Raw genomic sequence first — 15,111 nt, forward strand, 5'->3', positions numbered from 1 at the left:
CTCTGCTCCACCGTGCTGCCCTCTGCTCCACCGTGCTACCCTCTGCTCCACCATGATACCCTCTGCTCCACCGTGCTGCCCTCTGCTCCACCGTGCTACCCTCTGCTCCACCGTGCTACCCTCTGCTCCACCGTGATACCCACTGCTCCACCGTGCTGCACTCTGCTCCACCGTGCTGCCCTCTGCTCCACCGTGCTGCCCTCTGCTCCACCGTGCTGCCCTCTGCTCCACCGTGCTGCCCTCTGCTCCAACGTGCTGCCCTCTGCTCCACCGTGCTGCCCTCTGCTCCACCGTGCTGCCCTCTGCTCCACCGTGCTGCCCTCTGCTCCACCGTGCTGCCCTCTGCTCCACCATGATACCCTCTGCTCCACCGTGCTGCCCTCTGCTCCACCGTGCTACCCTCTGCTCCACCGTGATACCCACTGCTCCACCGTGCTGCCCTCTGCTCCACCGTGCTGCCCTCTGCTCCAGCGTGCTGCCCTCTGCTCCACCGTGCTGCCCTCTGCTCCACCGTGCTGCCCTCTGCTCCACCGTGCTGCCCTCTGCTCCACCGTGCTGCCCTCTGCTCCACCGTGATACCCTCTGCTCCACCGTGCTGCCCTCTGCTCCACCGTGCTACCCTCTGCTCCACCGTGATACCCACTGCTCCACCGTGCTGCCCTCTGCTCCACCGTGCTGCCCTCTGCTCCACCGTGCTGCCCTCTGCTCCACCGTGCTGCCCTCTGCTCCACCGTGCTGCCCTCTGCTCCACCGTGCTGCCCTCTGCTGCACCGTGCCGCCCTCTGCTCCACCATGCTGCCCTCTGCTCCACCGTGCTACCCTCTGCTCCACCGTGCTACCCTCTGCTCCACCGTGCTGCCCTCTGCTCCACCGTGCTGCCCTCTGCTCCACCGTGCTGCCCTCTGCTCCACCGTGCTACCCTCTGCTCCACCGTGCTGCCCTCTGCTCCACCGTGATACCCTCTGCTCCACCGTGCTGCCCTCTGCTCCACCGTGCTGCCCTCTGCTCCACCGTGCTGCCCTCTGCTCCACCGTGCTGCACTCTGCTCCACCGTGCTGCCCTCTGCTCCACCGTGCTGCCCTCTGCTCCACCGTGCTGCCCTCTGCTCCACCGTGCTGCCCTCTGCTCCACCGTGCTGCCCTCTGCTCCACCGTGCTACCCTCTGCTCCACCGTGCTACCCTCTGCTCCACCATGATACCCTCTGCTCCACCGTGCTGCCCTCTGCTCCACCGTGCTACCCTCTGCTCCACCGTGCTACCCTCTGCTCCACCATGATACCCTCTGCTCCACCGTGCTACCCTCTGCTCCACCGTGATACCCACTGCTCCACCGTGCTGCACTCTGCTCCACCGTGCTGCCCTCTGCTCCACCGTGCTGCCCTCTGCTCCACCATGATACCCTCTGCTCCACCGTGCCGCCCTCTGCTCCACCGTGCTGCCCTCTGCTCCACCGTGCTACCCTCTGCTCCACCGCGCTACCCTCTCCTCCACCGTGCTACCCTCTGCTGCACCGTGCCGCCCTCTGCTCCACCGTGCTGCCCTCTGCTCCACCGTGCTGCCCTCTGCTGCACCGTGCCGCCCTCTGCTCCACCGTGCTGCCCTCTGCTCCACCGTGCTGCCCTCTGCTGCACCGTGCCGCCCTCTGCTCCACCGTGCCGCCCTCTGCTCCACCGTGCTACCCTCTGCTCCACCGTGCTGCCCTCTGCTCCACCGTGCTGCACTCTGCTCCACCGTGCTACCCTCTGCTCCACCGTGATACCCTCTGCTCCACCGTGATACCCTCTGCTCCACCGTGCTGCCCTCTGCTCCACCGTGCTACCCTCTGCTCCACCATGCTACCCTCTGCTCCACCGTGCTACCCTCTGCTCCACCGTGATACCCTCTGCTCCACCGTGCTGCCCTCTGCTCCACCGTGCTACCCTCTGCTCCACCGTGCTGCCCTCTGCTCCACCGTGCTGCACTCTGCTCCACCGTGCTACCCTCTGCTCCACCGTGCTGCACTCTGCTCCACCGTGCTACCCTCTGCTCCACCGTGATACCCTCTGCTCCACCGTGATACCCTCTGCTCCACCGTGCTACCCTCTGCTCCACCGTGCCACCCTCTGCTCCACCGTGCTGCACTCTGCTCCACCGTGCTACCCTCTGCTCCACCGTGATACCCTCTGCTCCACCGTGATACCCTCTGCTCCACCGTGCCGCCCTCTGCTCCACCGTGATACCCTCTGCTCCACCGTGCTGCCCTCTGCTCCACCGTGCTGCCCTCTGCTCCACCGTGATACCCTCTGCTCCACCGTGCCGCCCTCTGCTCCACCGTGCTGCCCTCTGCTCCACCGTGCTACCCTCTGCTCCACCGTGCTACCCTCTGCTCCACCGTGCCGCCCTCTGCTCCACCGTGCCGCCCTCTGCTCCACCGTGCCGCACTCTGCTCCACCGTGCTGCCCTCTGCTCCACCGTGCTGCCCTCTGCTCCACCGTGATACCCTCTGCTCCACCGTGCTACCCTCTGCTCCACCGTGCCGCCCTCTGCTCCACCGTGCTACCCTCTGCTCCACCGTGCTGCCCTCTGCTCCACCGTGCTGCCCTCTGCTCCACCGTGCCGCCCTCTGCTCCACCGTGATACCCTCTGCTCCACCGTGCTACCCTCTGCTCCACCGTGCTACCCTCTGCTCCACCGTGCTGCCCTCTGCTCCACCGTGCTGCCCTCTGCTCCACCGTGCTGCCCTCTGCTCCACCGTGCTGCCCTCTGCTCCACCGTGATACCCTCTGCTCCACCGTGCCGCCCTCTGCTCCACCGTGCTGCCCTCTGCTCCACCGTGCTGCCCTCTGCTCCACCGTGATACCCTCTGCTCCACCGTGCTGCCCTCTGCTCCACCGTGATACCCTCTGCTCCACCGTGCCGCCCTCTGCTCCACCGTGCTGCCCTCTGCTCCACCGTGATACCCTCTGCAACACCGTGCTGCCCTCTGCTCCACCGTGCTACCCTCTGCTCCACCGTGCTGCCCTCTGCTCCACCGTGCTACCCTCTGCTCCACCGTGCCGCCCTCTGCTCCACCGTGATACCCTCTGCTCCACCGTGCTACCCTCTGCTCCACCGTGCTACCCTCTGCTCCACCGTGCTGCCCTCTGCTCCACCGTGATACCCTCTGCTCCACCGTGCTGCCCTCTGCTCCACCGTGCTGCCCTCTGCTCCACCGTGCTGCTCTCTGCTCCACCGTGCTACCCTCTGCTCCACCGTGCTGCACTGTGCTCCACCGTGCCGCCCTCTGTTCCACCGTGCCGCCCTCTGCTCCACCGTGCTGCCCTCTGCTCCACCGTGCTGCCCTCTGCTCCACCGTGCCGCCCTCTGCTCTACCGTGCCGCCCTCTGCTCCACCGTGCTGCCCTCTGCTCCACCGTGCCGCCCTCTGCTCCACCGTGCTGCCCTGTGCTCCACCGCGCCGCCCTCTGCTCCACCGTGATACCCTCTGCTCCACCGTGCTGCCCTGTGCTCCACCGCGCCGCCCTCTGCTCCACCGTGATACCCTCTGCTCCACCGTGCCGCCCTCTGCTCCACCGTGCTGCCCTCTGCTCCACCGTGCTACCCTCTGCTCCACCGTGCTGCCCTCTGCTCCACCGTGCTACCCTCTGCTCCACCGTGCTGCCCTCTGCTCCACCGTGCTGCCCTCTGCTCCACCGTGCTGCCCTCTGCTCCACCGTGCCGCCCTCTGCTCCACCGTGCTGCCCTCTGCTCCACCGTGCTGCCCTCTGCTCCACCGTGCTACCCTCTGCTCCACCGTGCTGCCCTCTGCTCCACCGTGCCGCCCTCTGCTCCACCGTGATACCCTCTGCTCCACCGTGCTACCCTCTGCTCCACCGTGCCGCCCTCTGCTCCACCGTGCCGCCCTCTGCTCCACCGTGCCGCCCTCTGCTCCACCGTGCTACCCTCTGCTCCACCGTGCCGCCCTCTGCTCCACCGTGCTGCCCTCTGCTCCACCGCGCCGCCCTCTGCTCCACCGTGATACCCTCTGCTCCACCGTGCCACCCTCTGCTCCACCGTGATACCCTCTGCTCCACCGTGCCACCCTCTGCTCCACCGTGCCGCCCTCTGCTCCACCGTGATACCCTCTGCTCCACCGTGCCACCCTCTGCTCCACCGTGATACCCTCTGCTCCACCGTGCCACCCTCTGCTCCACCGTGCCGCCCTCTGCTCCACCGTGCCACCCTCTGCTCCACCGTGATACCCTCTGCTCCACCGTGCTGCCCTCTGCTCCACCGTGCTGCCCTCTGCTCCACCGTGCTACCCTCTGCTCCACCGTGCTGCCCTCTGCTCCACCGTGCTACCCTCTGCTCCACCGTGCTGCCCTCTGCTCCACCGTGCCGCCCTCTGCTCCACCGTGCTGCCCTCTGCTCCACCGTGCCGCCCTCTGCTCCACCGTGCTGCCCACTGCTCCACCGTGCTACCCTCTGCTCCACCGTGCTGCCCTCTGCTCCACCGTGCCGCCCTCTGCTCCACCGTGCTACCCTCTGCTCCACCATGCCGCCCTCTGCTCCACCGTGCCGCCCTCTGCTCCACCGTGCTGCCCTCTGCTCCACCGTGCTACCCTCTGCTCCACCGTGCTGCCCTCTGCTCCACCGTGCCGCCCTCTGCTCCACCGTGCTACCCTCTGCTCCACCATGCCGCCCTCTGCTCCACCGTGCCGCCCTCTGCTCCACCGTGCTGCCCTCTGCTCCACCGTGCTACCCTGCGAACAAACAAACATAGTGTCGGAAAAGTGGGTGAGGGGGAAAATTAAGTGCTGTCATGTTTTGTGATGTGTTAGTGTCTCCAGCTTTAGGTAATGTGACAGAGTTGGTGTAATGATTCTGTGGACAGCATTGCAACAAAGGAATGGGAATAATTTCACCCTTATTGTTTTGGTGACACAGTGGTTAGCACTGCTGCCTCACAGCAGGTACCCGGATTCAATTCCGGCCTCGGGTGACTGTCTGTGTGGAGTCTGCACATTCTCCCCGTTCTCTCTGCGTGGGTTTCCTCCAGGTGCTCCGGTTTCCTCCCACAGTCCAAAGGTGTGCAGGATAGGTGGATTGGCCATGATAAATTGCCTATCAGTGTACAAAAGGTTAGGTGGGGTTGCAGAGGTTTGGGGATAGGTGGGCCTAGGTAGGATGTTCTTTCAGAGGGACGGTGCAGACTCAATGGGCCGAATGGCCTCCTTCTGCACTGTATGTTCTATGTTCTAGGTGACAAGTCTCAGAATAGATGCCCCCTCTGGTCAAATAGCTAGCCACCATTCAGAATCAAGGCTCATATGCGGAGAGTGCCCACTGGGGGGGAGGCAGGCTGAGGGATGCCTATGGTGCAGTTCGCCCTCCCCAACCCCAGCATCTCCACTGCAAGAGAACAAAATAATCATCAGCAATATTTTGGTTAATCACATTGTGCATTCCACACAGTAAATGTTATCACACAACATGTGATGCCCTGACCTTCACATTTGGGACATGAGACATTGCTGTTGTATTATCAGCTCAGTGAGGAGAAAACTAACTTACCCTGAGATCTTTTAATATATCTGTCTTCCACCTGATTTCAGGCCTATGAAATTGCTCCACAGGATAGCCTAATCGTTTTTACAGCACCAAAAGAGGCCCATCGTGGCCATACTGGCCATCAAGCACCTATTTACGCAAATGTGGGGGCTGGTTTAGCTCAGTGGGCTGGGCAGCTGGTTCGTAATGCAGCACAAGATCAGCAGAGTGGGTTCAATTCCTGTATCGGCTGAGGCTATTCGTGAATGCTCTGCCTTCTTAACCTTGCCCCTCGCCTGAGGTGTGGTGATCCTCGGGTTAAATCACCACCAGTCAGCTCCCCCCCCTCCCCTCAATGGGGGAAGCTGGGACTGTGCTGGGACTTTACCTTATCTTACTCGAATCCCGGTTTCCAGCACTTGTCCGCAATGATGTGTGTTACAGGCAGCACGGTAGCATTGTGGATAGCACAATTGCTTCACAGCTCCAGGGTCCCAGGTTCGATTCCGGCTTGGGTCACTGTCTGTGCGGAGTCTATACATCCTCCCCGTGTCTGCGTGGGTTTCCTCCGGGTGCTCCGGTTTCCTCCCACAATCCAAAGATGTGCAGGTTAGGTGGATTGGCCATGATAAATTGCCCTTAGTGTCCCAAATTGCCCATAGTGTTGGCTGGGGTTACTGGGTTATGGGGATAGGGTGGAGGCGTTGTCCTTGGGTAGGGTGCTCTTTCCATGAGCCGGTGCAGACTCGATGGGCCGAATGGCCTCCTTCTGCACTGTAAATTCTATGAGTCTATGAGTGTGGAAGCTTTCTCATTTAATATCCCTACTCTGACTCATGCTGACCTTTGCTTTCACAGACTGTTGTCATCACTGCTGGGGACGTTTGCGACTGACGATGACCAATGATTATTGGCCTGTTCAACCCATATTGTCTACACAGCATAGTCTGGCCCCATCCTTAGTTGATATCTGCCTGTGTGTCGCTCTGAGCAAGGCTGATGGGCCGTTTCGACCTCTCCGTCCTGAGCTTGGGAACCCTGAAGCCAGTTGTCGGCCACATTCCCCCACCCAAGCTGAGACTGACGACTTCAGCTTCAAGAAGGAATGCACAAATTTGCATTTATAAAGCACCTGTCACAACCGTAAGCATTTTACAATCTACTGGCATCACTGCTGTGATACTGCGGCCAATTTGTGCACAGCAAGCTCCCACAAATAACAATGAGAGAGATTACCAGATAGAACTTAGAACATACAGTGCAGAAGGAGGCCATTCAGCCCATCGAGTCTGCACCGACCCACTTAAACCCTCACTTTCACCCTATCCCTGTAACCCAATAACCCCTCCTAACCTTTTTGGTCACTAAGGGTAATTTATCATGGCCAATCCACCTAACCTGCACGTCTTTGGACTGTGGGAGGAAACCGGAGCACCCGGAGGAAATCCACGCAGACACGGGGAGAACGTGCAGACTCTGCAGAGACTGTGACCCAGCGGGGAATCGAACCTGGGACCCTGGCACTGTGAAGCCACAGTGCTATCCGCTTGTGCTACCGTGCTGCCCAGATAGTCTGTGTTTAATGATATTCCTCAAAGGGTAAATATTGATCAGGGCATCAGGCAGAATGCCCTGTTCTTCAAAATCACGCCCATTTGAAATTGCAGGCCAAGGCCTCAACTTAATACATTAAAGGCAGCAACACCTTTGCCAGTGCAGAGCACCCTTCGTGAAGTATCAGCCTGGATCACATTCTTAAATCTCCTGAGTGGGACTCAAATCCACACCCTTCTGATTCAAAGGCAAGCGTGCTGCTCTGTGAATCACAGCTGATATCCCTGAGTACAGCCGAGCATTCATACCCTGACTGCTAGTTTATTGGAATCTTTTTAACAATAGCGAAGTGGAGGTTTTGGATAACCAGAAGTGGAAGTTTTGGATATTGATCTTGATTGAACAGCAAGGAACTCTGATACAGCTCAGAAACTGGAGTGAGTGTCACCACCTGCAGCTTAATGGGTCTGAAAGGGACTGAGACAGAGAACATGAGACATCTGAAATCCATTTTCTTTCATTATTGAGAATGCCGCAGATGGGTCTGATTTGCTGATGACAGAGCAATGACTACTGTCGATGAGAGGCTGAGATAGATCTTCAGGGACATGGGGATAGGCGAGGATTTCTGCTGTTTCGATGGGGAATGTGGTGCTACTGACCAGATTAATAACCTCGTGGCCTCAGGCTGGTTATTAAAGAGGTGGAGGAGGCGTGGGCGGCATGGTGGCAGAGTGGTTAGCACTGCTGCCTCACAGCACCAGGGACCCAGGTTCAATTCCGGCCTCGGGTGGCTGTCTGTGTGGAGTTTGCACTTTCCCCCGTGTCTGTGTGGGTTTCCTCCGGGTGCTCTGGTTTCCTCCCACACTCCAAAGATGTGCAGGTTAGGTGGATTGGCCATGATAAATTGCCCCTGGGTGTCCAACAGTTGAGTTAGGTGGAGTTACGGGGATAGTGCAGGGGATTGGGAGTAGGTGGGGTGGTCTTTCAGTGCAGACGCGATGAGCCGAATAGCCTACTTGTGCAGTGTAGGGATTCTAAGAATCATTAAGGCTACTGGAAGCATTTAGATCAATGAAACTTTCATCAGTGTGAGCTCTCTGGCGGATTCAACCAACTGAGGTAGGTCAGGAGGGGCTCATATTGTGAGGCACATGGTAAAAAGTGACCAGCTATTTAACCACAGAGGCATCACAACTGAGACTATTTATCTCACTCTAGTCTGATTTGCACAACAGGAGATGGACCTCATTGAGTCCAAGTGTAAACAGGAGGATGCAGTTTGAAAATGAGAAAGTGGAAAATGAATAAAATGGGACATGGCTTGGATGACTTATAAAGTTAGAGATGCGGTATAAATGTACGTTGTTGTTGGCCAGTATTAAGGGGGCAAGGTGTCCAGAGCACTAATACCAGGTAGTTCAGGTAGAAAATTTATGTAACCACCTAAGAAGGTTGATGTGATTATAGTTGCCCAAACTAACAGTAAGTTAAACATTGTCAATCTGTTTTACCATATCAATTCCATCTTCTTTAAATCAGCACATTGCTACAGAATGTATTTGCATTAGATATATCAGCGTATGTCATATACGAGCTAGACCAGTATGTGTGATCTATATTAGGTAAAGCAGTATGCATTATATATACTGCTGTGTGCTGAGTCTTATTCTGCTTTTCCTTTCCATCCACATGTACATCGCTGCTTCCTTCTATAGAACTGGAAAGCTTTCTTTGACCAGGTAAGTGTACATTTAAACAAGACTGCAAATGTTTTCTGTTTGAGTTTTTGACCAGTTACTGAATTTGTCCAATCAGTAATTATAGGGAGACATTTCTGGAAAACTAACTCCAAAAATCAAACACTGGTTTAAAAGTTATAAAAAATATCTGTTTTAGCATTTCTGTATTACATTTGTAAATAGACTGGGATAGATTTCTCTAGACTGTGTCATAGCCTTTGTTGGGTTCCCCTCAATTCAAGGATGGTGCCTAATCAGAGTCAGAAGAACATATGAACTAGGAGCAGGAGTAGGCCACCTGGCCCCTCGAGCCTGCTCCACCATTCAATGAGATCATGGCTGATCTTTTGTGGACTCAGCTCCACTTTCCCGGCCGAACACCATAACCCATAATCCCTTTATTCTTCAAAAAACTATCTAACTTTATCTTTAAAACATTTAATGAAGGAGCCTCTACTGCTTCTCTGGGCAAGGAATTCCATAGATTCACAACCCTTTGGGTAAAGAAGTTTCTCCTAAGCTCAATCCTAAATCTACTTCCCCTTATTTTGAGGCTATGCTCCCTAGTTCTGCTTTCACCCGCCAGTGGAAACAACCTGCCCACATCTATCCTATCTATTCCCTTCATAATTATATATGTTTCTATAAGATCCCCCCCGCATCCTTCTAAATTCCAACGAGTACAGTCCCAGTCTACTCAACCTCTCCTCGTAATCCAACCCCTTCAGCTCTGGGATTAACCTAGTGAATCTCCTCTGCACACCCTCCAGCGCCAGTACGTCCTTTCTCAGGTAAGGAAGCCAAAACTGAACACAATACTCCAGGTGTGGCCTCACTAACACCTTATACAATTGCAGCATAACCTCCCTAGTCTTAAACTCCATCCCTCTAGCAATGTGGGACAAAACTCCATTTGCCTTCTTAATCACCTGTTGCACCTGTAAACCAACTTTTTGCGACTCATGCACTAGCACACCCAGGTCTCTCTGCATAGCAGCATGTTTTAATATTTTATCATTTAAATAATAATCCCTTTTGCTGTTATTCCTACCAAAATGAATAATCTCACATTTGTCAACATTGTATTCCATCTGCCAGACCCTAGCCCATTCATTTAACCTCTCCAAATCCCTCTGCAGACCCAGTATTCTCTGCACTTTTTGCTTTACCACTCATCTTAGTGTCGTCTGCAAACTTGGACACATTGCACTTGGTCCCCAACTCCAAATCATCTATGTAAATTGTGAACAATTGTGGGCCCAACACTGATCCCTGAGAGACACCACTAGCTACTGATTGCCAACCAGAGAAACACCCATTAATCCCCACTCTTTGCTTTCTATTAATTAACCAATCCTCTATCCATGCTACTACTTTCCCCTTAATGCCATGCATCTTTATCTTATGCAGCAACCTTTTGTGCGGCACCTTGTCAAAAGCTTTCTGGAAATCCAGATACACCACATCCATTGGCTCCCCGTTATCTACCGCATTGGTAATGTCCTCAAAAAATTCCACTAAATTAGTTAGGCACGACCTGCCCTTTATGAACCCATGCTGCGTCTGCCCAATGGGACAATTTCCATCCAGATGCCTCGCTATTTCTTCCTTGATGATAGATTCCAGCATCTTCCCTACTACCAAAGTTAAGCTAACTGGCCTATAATTACCCGCTTTCTGTTTTTTTTAAACAGTGGTGTCACGTTTGCTAATTTCCAATCCGCCGGGACCACCCCTGAGTCTAGTGAATTTTGGTAAATTTTCACTAGTGCATTTGCAATTTCCCTAGCCATCTCTTTTAGCACTCTGGGATGCATTCCATCAGGGCCAGGAGACTTGTCTACCTTTAGCTTGCCCATCACTACCTCCTTAGTGATAACAACATCTCAAGGTCCTCACCTGTCATAGCCTCATTTGCATCAGTCACTGGCATGTTATTTGTGTCTTCCACTGTGAAGACCCACCCAAAAAACCTGTTCAGTTCCTCAGCCATTTCCTCATCTTCCATTATTAAATCTCCCTTCTCATCCTCTAAAGGACCAATATTTACCTTAGCCACTCTCTTTTGTTTTATATATTTGTAGAAACTTTTACTATCTGTTTTTATATTCTGAGCAAGTTTACTCTCATAATTTATCTTACTCTTCTTTATAGCTTTTTTAGTAGCTTCCTGTTGCCCCCTAAACATTTCCCAGTCCTCTAGTGTCCCACTAATCTTTGCCACTTTGTATGCTTTTTCCTTCAATTTGATACTCTCCCTTATTTCCTTAGATATCCATGGTCAATTTTCCCTCTTTCTACCGTCTTTCCTTTTTGTTGGTATAAACCTTTGCTGAGCACTGTGGAAAATCACTTGGAAGGTTCTCCACTGTTCCTCAACTGTTTCACCATAAAGCCTTTGCTCCCAGTCTACCTTAGCTAGCTCTTCTCTCATCCCATTGTAATCTCCTTTGTTTAAGCACAAAACACAAGTGTTTGATTTTACCTTCCTACCCTCTATCTGTATTTTAAATTCCACCATATTGTGATCACTCCTTCCGAGAGGATCTCGAACTATGAGATCATTAATCAATCCTGTCTCATTACACAGGACCAAATCTAGGACCGCTTGTTCCCTCGTAGGTTCCAGTACATACTGTTCTCAGAAACTATCGCGGATACATTCTATAAACTCCTCCTCAAGGCTGTCTTGACTGACCTGGTTAAACCAATCGACATGTAGATTAAAATCCCCCATGATAACTGCTGTACCATTTCTACATGTATCAGTTATTTCTTTGTTTATTGCCTGCCCCACCATAATGTTACTATTTGGTGGCCTCTCGACTACTCCTATCAGTGACTTTTTCGCCTTACTATTCCTGATTTCCACCCAAATGGATTCAACCTTATCCTCCATAGCACCGATGTCATCCCTTACTATTGCCCGGATGTCATCCTTAAATAACAGAGCTACACCACATCCCTTACCATCCACTCTGTCCTTCCGAATAGTTTGATACCCTTGGATATTTAACTCCCAGTCGTGACCATCCTTTAACCATGTTTCATAGCCACTAAATCATAGTCATTCACGATGGTTTGCGCCATCAACTCATTTATCTTATTCCGAATACTATGAGCATTCAGGTAAAGTACACTTATGTTGGCTTTTATACCTCTGTTTTGAATCTTAATACCTTGATCAGTAACCTCTCCTAAGTTATTTTTCCTCTTAACTTTTCTCCTAATTTTCCTTGTCGTTGAACCTATATCTTCATGTAACAACCTGCCGCGTCGCTTTCCATTTATGGTTTTACTTCCCGTTTTGTTCCTTTTAGTATTACTGGGCCTATTCACTGAGCTCCCCTCAGTCACTGTACCTTGTACTGTCGCCCTTTTTGATTTTTGACTATAGCTTCTCTGCCTTGCACTTTCTCCCTTCCTGCTTGCGGAGTCTGAGCCTGCGGTGTGACTACCTCTCTATACGTGCTAACCACGATGCTCTCCGACTCGCGGATGCTCCACAGTGTCTCCAGCCGCCGCTCCAGCTCTGAAACTCGAGCTTCCAGGAGCTGTAACTGGAGACACTTCCTGCACACATGCTGACCCTGGGGACTGGAACTGTTCCCAGCCTGCCACATGGAGCAAGAGGAGCAACCACGCCTTGGAGCTGTCCTGCCATGGTTTATTCCTTTAAATGAAACTTTTGAAATTAAAGTTTAGAAAGATGTTTTTGTGTCGGATTATATCCAATCTGCTGTATACTATTTAACTAGCTTTATCCCTGAGTATTTATCTTGCTTAATCTGACAACAAATTAAATAGATATTTAATTGAAATTTAAAAAGTTATTTAAATCAACTTAAAAATAGTAATTTAAATCAACCCAAAATAGTTATTTAAGTGAGATTAACAAATTAAAAATAGTAATTCAAATCAACTTAAAAATAGTAATTTAAATCAAGTTCAAACTCATAACTCCACAAATATTCAAATTTAGCCCAGTCTGCCTTTCAGCCAATCAGGTCACAGTCTCCTGTGACGTCACTTTATTGGGTTTTTTTCAATTTGAAATAAACAAACAGACAAGCAGCTGTCCTACCCGCAGCGCAGTGTTCCGCGCAGTGTTCCGCGCAGTGTCCTGCGCAGGTCCGCTCCTCTCTGCTCCCGGAAGGTCATGTGTTTCTGATGGCACAGTGGTTAGCACTGTTGCTTCACAGCGCCAGGGTCCCGGGTTTGAATCCTGGCTTGGGTCACTGTCTGTGTGGTCCCCCCTCAGCCTTATCTGCTGTAAGGAAAACAACCCCAGCCTAACCAACCTCTCTTCAAGACTGAAACGCTCCCAGGTAACATGGTAGTGAATCTCCTCTGCACCTTCTCTAGTGCAATCACTTCCTTCCCATAGCGTGGAGACCAGAACTGCGCACAGTACACTAGCTGTGACCTAACGAGCACCAGTTTACACACCTCCTTCATAACCTCCGGGCTTTTATATCCTATGCCTCAGCTAATAAAGGCAAGTATCCCATGTGCCTTGTTAACCACCTTATCTAGCTGTCCTGCTACCTTCAGGGATCTATGGACATGCACCCCGAGGTCCTTTTTGTCCTCTGTACTTCCTAGCGCCCTATTGTTCATTGTGCATTCCCTGGTCTTGTTGGTCCTCCCAAAATACATCACCTCTCACTTTTCAGGGTTAAATTCCATTTGCCACTGTCCTGCCCATCTGACCAGCCCGTGTAAATCTCCTTGTAATCAAAGGCTTTCCTCCTCCCTGTTTACCACTTCACCAATTTTCGTGCTCAGAGCATACCAGAGTCTCCCCTTCGGCATGTATGGGAGGTGGAATATTTGGCCGACCAGGTTTGGGTTGATATGAGTTTTGTTTTGGCAACATTGAAGAACAGGTCGAGTTCCTCGTATGACGGGATTGTGCGTGATTTGGAAATCTGAGTGCAGTGTGGGTAACTGCAGGGCAGTCCCATTCACAAACTGCAGCTCATGTATGTCTGTTTTGGTCAGGTGAGATGAATGACAGGCCAGTTAAACCATTTCTGGTGATGTTGGTCAGGGCAGCGGGAGACACTTTGAAACAATACGATAGGATGGGTAATGTGCCACTCAGCTGGCAGATGGCACTGCATTCAAAAGATAGTTCCTCTGACACTGCAGCATTCCCTCAGTGCTGCGCTGATAGGCCAAGTGACTAAATCTCAGTGATGCACGATCAATTACGATGAGACGAGAGTAGAGAGTAATCGAGGCTTCATTACGCAGAGATGTGTGGCCTCCTACAGCAGCTGCTGAAATGGCTGCTGTTCGGAGAGCACACACATTTATACTCCACCTCCTGGGCGGAGCCAGCATGCAGGGATCTACCCCCGTACCTGTAGTACAGGGGCCTTACCGTAATACCTATATATACAATATAATACAACAGTGGTGACTACCACACTCAGCCTGCAGTCTGACTTGAACTGATCACTTTCTGAAGAGATATTTGCCCCACTAAACCGTGGTTAATACTTGTTGCTTTCTTGTTTAATTATTTAGGTTTATTAATATACATGCAAATATATTGTCTAATACATTTTTAATTAATTCTGGATGGCAGGAAGGGCTGAGCATGGGTTTTGTGCAGCAAATAGATGAGTGAGGAGGCTGTAAAATAGTACCGTCACCATCCTTCCAAAAACACAGCCCGCGGTTCAACTGTTAATCTCACTCACATCAGCTTCTTTTCCGGCTGCCATTTGTTTCAAACATTTTCTTCTGGGTTTTTTTCTGGAGGAGAAGCATCTTTCTGCTCAGTTCCATTCTAATTTATTTATCTACAGTAAATGGTATGACTCATGATGTGTAAACAGTAAAGTGAGTTCCTGTTACCCATGCAGTAATTTCCATTTCTTTCTTTTAATATAAATTTAGTGTACCCAATTCATTTTTTCCAATTAAGGGGCAATTTAGCACGGCCAATCCACCTCGCCTGCACATCTTTGGGTTGTGGGGGCGAAACCCACGCAAACATGGGGAGAATGCGCAAACTCCACACAGGGACCCAGAGCTGGGATCGAACCTGGGACCTCGGCGCCGTGAGGCAACAGGGCTAACCCACTGCGCCACCGTGCTTCCCGGTAATTTCCATTTCTTGGCATTTCGGAGCCTCTGTGTTCCTTCTTCCAATCTGGACATTCACGGGGGCCCCAGGTTAAGGCCAGGTTACATAGTCAGTTAGAACCTGGAATCTGACAGAGTAAAAAGAAAAGATTTGCATTTTTATATGGAGCCTTTCCTGACCTCTCAATACAACAAATGAAGTGCTTTTG

At 52.2% G+C, this 15,111-nt stretch overlaps 1 protein-coding gene across 1 annotated transcript in view; it reads left to right on the top strand.

Moving 5' to 3' along the window:
- rhbdl3 (rhomboid, veinlet-like 3 (Drosophila)) overlaps nucleotides 1-15,111 on the top strand; it is a 116,592-nt gene that overhangs the window by 17,311 nt on the left and 84,170 nt on the right. Inside the window, exon 2 of the mRNA XM_072483783.1 lies at nucleotides 8,780-8,803. Coding sequence (XP_072339884.1) covers nucleotides 8,780-8,803 — 24 coding nt within the window. The remainder of the gene's footprint in view (nucleotides 1-8,779; nucleotides 8,804-15,111) is intronic.

This window comes from Scyliorhinus torazame, chromosome 18, assembly GCF_047496885.1.
Source record: "Scyliorhinus torazame isolate Kashiwa2021f chromosome 18, sScyTor2.1, whole genome shotgun sequence".
Lineage (NCBI taxonomy): Eukaryota > Metazoa > Chordata > Chondrichthyes > Carcharhiniformes > Scyliorhinidae > Scyliorhinus > Scyliorhinus torazame.